Raw genomic sequence first — 11,555 nt, forward strand, 5'->3', positions numbered from 1 at the left:
TCCTCCAGGAAAGAACTCTGGCAAAGAGAAGGATGAAGATGGGTCACCACGACCTTAAAGTAAGAACGCGCTCGAACAACTCATATTTACGCATACGCGATATTTGAGCTCGACACATTAATCTCTTAATTATTATGGTCGTTTAATTTGTGTATCCCTCCAAAAATATTAGTTGCTAATAGAGAGTTGGAGAGTGATATTTCCCAATGTATATCAAGCAGTAAGAAACTGAAGCTCAAAAGTCAAAACCCAAATAAACACCACCTGTGTAATTTTCATATAATAATTATACATATACGGAATTATATGATTAATTGATATCCAACAAGTGACGACATTGATAAGAGTTTTTGTAAATTTACATGTGAGATTTAATAACTTTCTTATTCTCCTTTATTTATTGATTGATTTAAATATTATTTAATGGGATGTCAGTTTCATTTAACATCGTTTGTTATATGACATTTATTATTAGATATGTAAAAGATAACAATAAATAGGCTTAATACAAAAATAAGTCCTTACATTTATTTTGAACGACGGAGGAGTACCGACGGAGCGACAACGAAGATGGGTTTTGAGTGAAATTAGATGGTGGTTCGAATGATGGTGACAGTGTGACATATGGACTTCGGAATCAACCGGAATTGACGAAAAATAGTGACGGTGGCTTAAAATCCGAGAATCTTCGAACGTTTCTTCACGACAAACGACGACAACTTACGACGAAATGCCAAAAAGGTTTGATCGAGAGTCTACGCTGGTACTAACGATAGTGGTTGTTACGATCACGGCTAGCCGACCGAAGACCATGGAAGGTGGAAGGAAGGAGGGGGCTGCTGTAATGGGGATTTGTTTTTATTTTCTTTAATAAAAAAATATTTTTATTTTTAAAATTTTTAAAATAAATTCTCAAAATTATATAGCTCGACACATGTGCTCCGTTGAAAACATTAGACACCTAATTTTAACGAAAAAAATTTGACAAAAACATATTTTGAGACAAAAATTCATGCACTTATTTTTGTATTAAACCCAATAAATAATCATATAATTAAAATGAGATAAAATGTATTTATAAATTTCACTATACCATAAAATAGCAGTGAATTATAAATTATAAGATTATACGAGATTACATAAAATCCTAAAATCATATATATTTATATGGATACAATAACCCTAGCTTAATAAAATTGTACATATAACTATTTTTTTAATAAATTTCACTGTGTCACTCAATGAATATAGAATACACTATACAAAGATGTTACAGCCACTACATATTTCTCAAAAAGTAAATTCATTTCGTTCCCTAATTAACCGATGTTACCACACGTGAATTAGAATAAACCTCGTCGCAAATTTGAGCGCTTTAAGTAGACAAGCACGCCGATGCTAGTGAGGACAACTGCACCAGCCAATAAACCAAAGTGAAGAGGTACCCCTCCACCTCTCTTGCCACACACAATTGCTATTTCTTGATCGCACTCGGAGAAATCCAGATGCAATCTTAAAACCTGTCCCAAAGGAAGAGAGGAATTATAGAGGTATAATATCAAAATTAGCCTCTAACTTTTATCAAAATTATCATTCTAAGATCTCTTCTTTCTTATTTTTTTGGTGCATTCTGACCTCAACGTTTTATTTTAGACAAAAAGATACCTCATGGATGGTAACCATTAGTTACCGGTTAATGCTAAAAAAATAATGTTTTTTAACCATAGAATAAAACGTTTGAGAGAAAAAAATGTTTCAAGGGTCAAAATGATTATTTAGTCAAAAGTTATGGACATTTTTGTCTTAAACGAAACGTTGGAGCCAAAATGATCATGGTAAACGTAAGGGGCCAATTTTAGCAGTATGCCAATTATAAATTGGGTGAACTACAAGTTTAGTACCTAGACTATTACTCTTGTTGTGTTTTGATACCCAAACTTTTTTTTAAATCATACCTTACATTTAATTTAGGTTTCATTTTGGCACCCTATTGTTAAATACTTAACAGAATTGCTGACGTGATATTTTTTCAACGATGATGTGGTATTACCCTATGGTGCCACGTCAGCAATTCTGTTAAGTTTTCAACGAAGAGGTACCAAGATGAAACCTAAACTAAACATTAGGTATAGTTTTGAAAAAAATAAATTTGGATACCAATATAGAACAAAAATAATAGTTTAGATAAGTTAACCCTTATAAATTTAGAATGTATGTACCGAAAATGCAGAATGACAAGAGAGTACCACCAGTCCAATACAAACGATGTACCTTCTTTCCCTGTAATCTAGCACTTTTAACCGCAGCAATAAGATCAGCGTCAGTGGTGAGTAAAATCTTATCACCTTCGTCGTCTTTATACTGTATTAACCGAAAAGAATCAATGAAGAAAAATTAGAAAACCACAAGAACTGGGGATAAAATAAACAAGAACACGACTCACCAAAAGCTGAGGACGTCTATGATCATCACAGGAAGAATTTCTTTGCACCACAGCTGATAAGAGCTCATTTAAATTCTCAGTACCTGAAGAACAAAATATGAGCATGCCACTCTAGCATTGCATGCATGCAACATAAAGCCTCAAAGCGTGCTTACATGGTATTCATTTAAATTACACGTTTAGCATCTAAACTATCATTTTTGTTATGCTTTAGTATCTAAACTTTATTTCTTTAAAAAATAATGCATAACGTTTAGTTTAGGTTTCAATTTGGTGCCTAGAGTTAAAAACTTAGCTGCATCGATGATGTGGAATTTTTTTCCGACCATCTTGTAATGTAAATTCCATGTCATCGGTGTCGCTAAGATTTTAACGGTAGGTTGAAACATACACTAAACGTTAGGTATGGTGTTAAAAAAATAAAGTTAGGTACTAAAATGAAACAAAAGTAATAGTTTAGATGCTAAACGTGTAGTTTACCCAAAAATATTTCATTTCTTTAGTCAACGTATCAGTTCATTGTTGCTTCTAGGTATATCTAAATAAATTTAGGTCAATTACTGTCGCAATTAGCTTGACCTTGCTACGTACCACAGCTGAATCGATGTAGGAAACCCTTACGATCCTCAAATTTGAAAGAAAATGAGTTCCTAGGGACAGGGGAAGGATGGGGAGATGCCATGAGTGCAGACATTTCACTGAAATGAACATTCAGCACTGTTAATTCACAGTATAACAGGTTAGGACTAAGGACTAAGACCGGATGCAAGATTTTATGTTAGAGGGGACGAATTTATAAATTTTATGAGGCAAAAACAGATTATTAACAGAAAATACATTAAAAAAATTAAAATATAAGAGAATTTAAAAATTTTAGGGGACGACTGCCTGCCCACCCTCTCGTACCATCCCTGGTTAGAACTGTGAGGCAGGATTAGTAATACCTTTGCGTGTCATAATCACCTGACGGCTCTATAGTAAGGGCAGAGTCCCAGAATTTTTGCATCATTGTGTTCGACATTTCATTAAGAGCAGCTCCAGAGCCACTTTCAACCTTCAAAAGATCAAAATTAAAAGGGATAGGGTAGGAACTGCTTTACACTTACACCCTCCTATGAGTAAAATAGAAAGTCAAACCCATATAGTCATTTTTATTTGAATCGGAAGGTAGTTTTAAGTCAATAATTTAAATACAATAGTTTTATAAGACGGAAGTCATAATATATCTCTTGAAACAAGCACTTGGACGTCAGACTACACAAAATCGAGCAAAGAAACTCTATAGTAATTAAGAATGGATATCTTACCAGTCAATCAACCACCATATTAAATTTTCGCGGGATTCTCATTTTAATATTTTGTTTGTCACTAAAATGAATCAAGTACATTATACATATCCAACAACTTCGGAAGTATTAGCTTATATGGAGCAATATAAACATCTATACAATTGTAGAATCCCAAAGTTAACCCCACATTTGCGGGATTAGTTTCTCTAGTTTTCTTGTTTGAATAATGAGATTATGAAGTTTTTTCTCTAGAATCTCTTGTTTTATTTTTCTTTAATGTAAGGATCTAATTTGATTGTATCTTAATTTTAAAAGTTTGATGTGCGAATCAAACGACTTCAGTAATATAAGGGATGAATATTATCCTTAAAGGTCCTAGATTCGAGCACAATATTTATAGGGGTATTTGAGCGTCCATTATCAAGATAATATACAATGCATAAACATAAAATAAGAGTTTGACGTAAGAAATGCATACCATAGAAATTGCAGCATGAGTGATCTGCAGAACATCTAAACAAGCAGCTACATTTCCATCTGCACAACCACCATTTCCATGCACATAAAAAATGAAAGAATTAGGATTCTAAAACTATACAGAACAACCGAGGCTCACCTTTGTCTAGAACAGGAAGATGTAAAAACTTCCCATCATGCATTAAATGCAGTGCGTCAAGGATTGTTGTTTCTACTGTCACACATTCAGGGTTCGGTGACATCACCTTTATGATAAAGAAAATATTAATGTGGGCATAACGACTATGAAAAGTTTATCCATGAGAAAAAAATATCATTTTTTATTAAGAAAGAAAGAAAACATAACTATGGAACAACATCCCATTATACTAAAAAAATTGCAGTTTAAATCATGGATCCATCTCGTGTCAAAAATACATTATATAAATTGCACATTCCATTCCAAGGCCAGTTACCACCAACACAAGTAAGCAATATTGACATGCAATATATATACAAATACAAAAGAAAAATTAAATATATATTAGGATAAACTACAGGTTTAGTACCCCAACTATCACTTTTGTTCTATTTTGGTCACCCAACCTTTTTTTTTAAATCATGTCTAACGTTTAATTTTTTGGTTCCTTTTGCTCATAAAAATTTAACGGTGATGTTGATCTGATATTTTTTAAATTTCCATGTCACTTTCTCTATCGTATTTTATTCATTTCATTTCATTCCTAAACTAAACTAAACGTTAGGTATGATTTTTTTTAAAAAGCAAAAAAAAAAAAAAATTAAGTGACTAAAATGGAACAAAAGTGATAGTTGGATACTAAACATGTAGTTTACCCTAAAGATTAATATCTCCTGTCAAAATCGGTGGAGGGAAATTAACAATGACTATAATGTACATCAAATAAAAAATATAAAGATGAACCTTTTCCACAGGAGTAAGGTCAGGCGATAGATTTTGTGCCACAACTCGCAAAAGAATATCCTTTGAACTGCAGTTCATAGCATTAAAGCATCCATAAGAAATCACAATATATATTAAATGACTCAAAATAGACCTTTAAATACATACCAAATACAAGTAAACAATGCAGAAGATCTAAAAAATTATACTAATAAATTCATGAAAGGCCTGTGAAGAGTAAAAATTACGTTAGTATGCCCTGAATTTTATTCTCCGTAACCGTAACAACTGAATTAACCTGCAAATCCCGCATCAACTTTGCAGCAACAGATATAGGGTCTGATGAAGAAACAATTGCAACACTGAAAAATGAACAAGTTACAGGGATTGGTAAAGCAAATGGTAAAACAAACGTGACTATTAAGGAAATTGAATTCTAAAATACTTGGAGTTTTCTGCAACAATATTTGACAAGGATGGCTTCAGCATCCGCTCCCTCAAAGTCTCCACGAAGCCATGTGATCCTGATAAGAGCAAACCAAATAAAGCAAAAAGTTAGCCAAGAAATCACACATTTGTTCAAAGATATGTTGTTATTGTATATGAACCTTTCTTCATCTATATAAAAGAATCCATTGAGTTGTCTTAGTGGTTAAAGGGAGTTTTATTCTCCTTAGAGATCTCAGGTTTGAACAATTACGTTTGTAGGGTGTGTATCCGCTCGTTGATTGTCAATTGGCTAGAAAAATTATGAACAAATACTATTCTTATAATCACCCCCAGACTAATAAAAAAAATTCCCAATCCACCCCTCAAAATATATATGACTAAATAAAAAGAAAGAAATGCCTATCAATAAGTATTATTTTCCCTATGAACATTAAGCCATGAATTTAGAATGTGTACGAACCAAGCGACCTCAGAAGGAATTGATGTTATCCCTTGAGATTCTAAGTTCGAGCACCACATCTGCAGGAGTGTATATAGGTATCTCCTTTAAAATTTAAAATTACCATATTTTTAGACTTTCTCAATATATTTTCTATTGAAAATCTGTTTTATCCCCCCTAGAATTTTATAAGTTCATCCCCTACTAAAATTCAAAAAGCTCGCCCCTTAACATAAAATCTTGCGTCCATCCCTATGTATGAGCGTTCATTGTCAAATGATTGAGAATTTTTCGAATAGATACTATCTTGCATTCGGTCCAGATTAATAAAAAAAATCATTAGAATGTTATGGAATGCAAACAAATTAACCAACCAGAACCTTTGCTTCCACTATGGCGTTCAACGCCATCAGCCGAAGTGGCAATTGCATTTCCATGCTCAACAGCCTTCTCTATTCTGGAGATAGCATCATAAAGGCATCTTGTAATATCCAGCATGGCAATGACTTCACCATTTTCCACAACAGGGAGATGCCTGAATTTTCCTGTCGAAGAACCAGTCAATGAGATCAGGAGTGACGCAAGATTTTATGTTGAGAACGAACTTTTAAAATTTCAGGAGACAAACTTATAAAATTCTAGGAGAATAAAAACAGATTATCAATAGAAAATACATCAAAAATCTAAAGTATATGATAATTTGAAATTTTCAGGGAGACAACTACTCCTCCCCTCCCCTCGATCCATCCCTAAATGAGATGACTTTCACGTTTGAACGCCGGCACTATAGGTTTAAAAACGATATTGCTATTGTAAATTTGTAATCCACCTTAGTTTGGCTCTGGCATATATCGAGTCAATGATCTGCAGTTCTACGATTAAGTATAGAAATTATTTGGTAGTTTTTGACAAAGGAAATTTCACGGATGACACTCGACTATATAAAATCATACATTTTGATAGTTGAGGACTATTTAAAACCATAAGACCTTTTGTAGAAACTATTTTTAGATTCAAAAATATTTTTATGTTTCAAAAATCAGAGTCGTTATTGATTATTTTGGACTAAGACTATAAAATCATATATATATATATATATATATAGACAATTTTAGAGGCCTACGATTAAAAAACAAAGTCAAAATAGATTTGAGGGTTGATTACACATGGAAAAAATTAAATTCAGATATAAAAAGATAATGCATGAAATTCTAAATTCAAACAACGAATCTTTGGTTTTGTCTTGTATCTTTCTCTCATACAATTAGCTAACAATGAGTTTCAGCAGATGAAATAATGATAGAAACAATAATCTATGAGCACACCACTTCACCCACCCCCAAGTATTTTCCAAGTCTCTCTCAAGGATGAATGCAAGATTTTATATTACGAGGAATGAATTTCTAAAATTATAAGAGCCAAACTTATAAAATTCTAGGAGAGAAAACAGATTATTAAATAAAAAATACAAAGAAAATATCTAAAACATATGACAATTTAAAATTTTCAGGAAAGAGACTGCCACTCTGTCCGCTCCCCTCAATCCATCCTAGTCTCTCTCAATACAAATATCTTCATGACACAGGGGTGTATGTACATGGCTCCTTAGGGGAGCCATTGCACACCCATTATTTTGAGAAAAGTATTAAATTTAGTTTACTTTATAAATGGAAATAGAAAAAAATAAAGAAATTAGCATACCCAAAATGTTTTTAAAATAGAGTACTAAAATTTTGGACTCCCAATTTTTTATTTTTAGATCAGCCACTGATATGACATACTATCAACCATTTGAACTTTACAAACATATAAGAGTTCCTTATACTTTCAAAAACCAACTTTAATATAGGATTTCTTTGTCCAACTCCATTGGAATATAACCAATTATTTCTATAATAATAATAATAATAACTGGGTTATGTGATGAAAATAACATACTCAAATACCTTGAACCATCTTCTGAAGTGCCTCAATGGCCAAAGAGTCAGACGAAACAAAAATTGGACTAGACGTCATGATCTGAGATACAAATGTGTCCTCGGGCTTCAACCCTTCCCCTATTACTTTAGTGGCAACGTCCTGACAATGACATACATTGACATACGTATACTGAGGAAATAAAGAACGTTGATAAATACTTAAACAAAAGGTATAATACCAAAATTAGCTCCCAACATTTATCAAAATGGTCATTTTGACCCCTAATTTTTGGAACATTTTGAACACAACGTTTTAATTTTGGAAAAATGCCCTATATAGATGAAACCATTAATTAATACAAGATTAACATTCCAAAATAGGAGTTTTGTTCACTCTAAAATGAAATGTTGAGGGCTTTTCCTCTGAAAAAGAATAAGGACCAAAGTAACCATTCTTTCTAATGTTAGCTAGCTTTTTTGTTCTAAAATGAAAATCGGGACAAAATACTTAAAAAAATTGAATCTAAAATGACTATTTTGATAAAAGCTGATTTTAGTATTGTGCCTAAACAATAATTAAGGAGGAGAAAAAACCTTATCAGTGACGATCCCAGAGAGCAAGCCGTTGGAATCAGTGAGCAACACGGCATTAACACGGCGGGCTGCCATCCGTCTACAAGCCTCGGACACGGTGGCTGCTTCGGGGATGGTGAGGGCTTTGGACAGCCTTAGCTTCTTCACCGTTCTCTCAACAGAAATGGAACTGACAAAATGAAACAATGTTTGGTTAACAAAAAAAAAAGCTGTAATGCTAACATTATCCCCTAACATTTATTAAAATAGTAATTTTGGTCTCAATATTTTATTTTAGAACAAATCTTTTTTCTATAGATGGAAATCTTTAACAAGCCATTAACGGTCCAAAAGAATGAGAGGTAATAGTAAGGAATAAGAAAAAGAAAAAGAAAAGGGAAGTGATGAATGAGACCTGAGCTTGGAATTGTCGAAGGAGTAAGACTTCTTGGTGGCGGCGGAATTTCTTCTTTTCTGAGAATCCCGGCGGGATGGAGAAGGCGCCGCTTGGCTGCTCATTTCCACTAATTTTGTTTCCCAAAGCTCAAATGAATCGGAAAAAATAGGGTGTGAAGGAGATAGGGGTTATGAGAGAAAAGGATTTAAGTGGCCCTCTCTCTTCCACCACTCCTTTCTCATCCTCCGTTGTTGGTTTCATGGCTTCCCCAGGATTTTCTTTCAATTTTTCTGAGGCGGTCTATTTTTCTCAAGTTCAAATTTCATATATTATATTATTCATATTAAACTATAAAATAAATTAAAATAAAATCTAATTTGTTCAGTAAATTAAAATAAAATACATAAATAATTATTAACCTATATTGAAATGTTTAAAGTTCTAAAATTTTTAAAAAATCTATTATTAATTTTTTATTTGATTATAAAATAACGAGTCATTTTATACTTAAATTATAAGTTTTATTATTCTTTTTTAATTTGATTATAAAATAATAGGTAAACTACACATTTAGTATCTAAATTATCAGTTTTGATTTGTTTTAGTATCTAAACTTTTATTTTTTTCAAAATCATGCCTAACGTTTATTTTATTTTCATTTTAGTACCCCAACATTATAAACTTAACGTGTTTTGTACCTAACCTATCAAATTTGATCCGTTTTAGTACCTAAACTTTCAAAAAAAATCAAAATTTAATGTTAAATTTTGTCAGGATACTAAAATGAAACAAAAATTAAACTTTAGGTATGTTTTAAAAAAAATAAAAGTTGAGGTATTAAAACGGATCAAAACTGATAGTTTATGTATTAAACTTGTATGTAATATGCTAAATTACTAAAAAAAGTATCTTATTTAATCATTCAATTATAATTTTATTTTTATATTTTTATATTTTTTAAAATCATTAAGCAATTTCTCATAATAAGATTCGCTCGCCACTCATGAGTCAATTTGTTTTGGCTAAGGATCTATTTTGCATCAACTTTTCTATAACCCCCTCACAAAACGTTTCTATTTTTAATTTGATCTCCGTACACTTGATTAGGATCTGGTGGGGCTAAAGTGCATATCTTGCTATGGTACCTGGGTGAGTACCTATTCAATTTGTCATGGTGGACAGCAATGCATCTCTATTGTACTGTCGTGGACGTACAAGCAGCAAGTGGGCAACATGCATAAGAACTACATTACACTAAAACATCGTCACAATAATTACCCATACGAATTGTAATCGATGAGTAGCTTCATTTCCGAATCCTCGTTAAGTCATTAGAGATGATGGTGTCATTGGCAAGGTAAGGTCGTTAAAATGGCTTCATTTGGGCTTGAAAGACTCCATTTCACGGCTTCATTTGGATTCAAGGGTTTGTGAAAATGGCTTAGAAGCAATAGGGTTGTACTTATTGCAGCTAAGGCTCGTCTCATCTTGCAACTGCTCTAGGATATGTAGGATCTTCTTGATGAGGAGACCTCAAACAACTCATTTTTAGAACTTCTCAAGGATGAAGTTGGTGGGAAGATTGTTAACAACGAAAATTTGTCTTCTTTTTCAATTGATGTTCAATACTGATGGCATGAACATCAACAAATCGAGCTGAAGTATATATCTTCTTCGTCTCTTTGAAGTGATCATCCACAGATATGTCACCTCAGGTAAGGTGTTAAAGGCATTTCTTGTTGTCTCCATAGTATTGAGTGGGAACAAACTTTTTTCACATAACTCGTCGTCTTCAATGAATCAATTTGTTATTGATGATTCAATCGTTGCTTTCGCAAAAGCTGCGTCTACCAACTCAAAACAGATTAATATTTATCCCAATTGGGTCCATTGAACCACAACTCCATCTCTAATTTAAACATTTCTCACCTTTCTTCCCATTGATACCTACATGGACTCAGGCAACCAAAAGCTCGGCCTCGACCCCGATACATTCAAAAAAAACTTCTTCCAACGCTGGCTCCTAGAGCAGACCGACATCTCAAGAGCTTCTCTCGGCGTCCCAGCGGCTGAGCAGTGCGGACGAACATAGTCTCCGCCGACTCATCCGAACCGTATTGGAGCATTACGAACATTATTACAAGGCCAAGGCACGTGGGCCAAGCAAGACGTGTTGGCCATGTTATCACCTTCATGGACCAGCAGGTTCGAGGACGCTTTTCTTTGGATCGGCTGGTGGCGACCCAGCACTGCTCTTCACTTGGTCTACTTGAAATCCGGGATTCAGCTTGATGACCAATTAAACGAACTCATTCAAGGGCTGGAGAGGGGAGATTTTGTGATCTCTCACCGGCTCAGCTGTCGAGGATCGATGAGCTGCAGGGAGGGGATGAAGTGGTGAAAGAGAAGGTGGAGTCCACCATGGAGTTGAAGGAAGAGGGGTTGAAGGAGGAGTTGCAGAGGGCCGAAGAACTTCGGTTGACGACACTGAAAGCCGTGATCGACGTATTGAGTCCGATTCAGGGTGTAAATTTTCTGTAGCGGCTGCTGAGTTGCACATCAGGGTTCATGAATGGTGCAAGCAGAGAGACGATAAGTATCATCATCATTGTCACAAGCAAGGATTTAAATACTGGTTATCAGAATAGCAGCCGTTGTAACCTTTAT

General features: G+C 33.8%; 1 protein-coding gene and 1 pseudogene across 1 annotated transcript; one reads left to right on the forward strand and one right to left on the reverse strand.

Moving 5' to 3' along the window:
- Window positions 1-1,249: 1,249 nt before the first annotated feature.
- Window positions 1,250-9,165, reverse strand: LOC120166737 (CBS domain-containing protein CBSCBSPB3-like). Its single transcript, XM_039175952.1, has 14 exons — window positions 8,907-9,165; window positions 8,513-8,681; window positions 7,946-8,078; window positions 6,380-6,544; window positions 5,556-5,634; window positions 5,359-5,472; window positions 5,132-5,198; window positions 4,349-4,454; window positions 4,211-4,269; window positions 3,388-3,497; window positions 3,035-3,141; window positions 2,444-2,526; window positions 2,272-2,361; window positions 1,250-1,520 (listed from the first exon to the last, which is right to left on the reverse strand). Exons 1-14 carry the CDS (start codon window positions 9,008-9,010, stop codon window positions 1,344-1,346), a joined length of 1,563 nt encoding a protein of 520 aa, XP_039031883.1. The 5' UTR covers window positions 9,011-9,165; the 3' UTR covers window positions 1,250-1,343.
- Window positions 9,166-10,839: 1,674 nt separating this feature from the next.
- Window positions 10,840-11,489, forward strand: LOC120166712 (annotated as a pseudogene).
- Window positions 11,490-11,555: the final 66 nt, after the last annotated feature.

This window comes from Hibiscus syriacus, unplaced genomic scaffold, assembly GCF_006381635.1.
Source record: "Hibiscus syriacus cultivar Baekdansim isolate YM2019G1 unplaced genomic scaffold, ASM638163v2 tig00111644_pilon, whole genome shotgun sequence".
NCBI lineage: Eukaryota > Viridiplantae > Streptophyta > Magnoliopsida > Malvales > Malvaceae > Hibiscus > Hibiscus syriacus.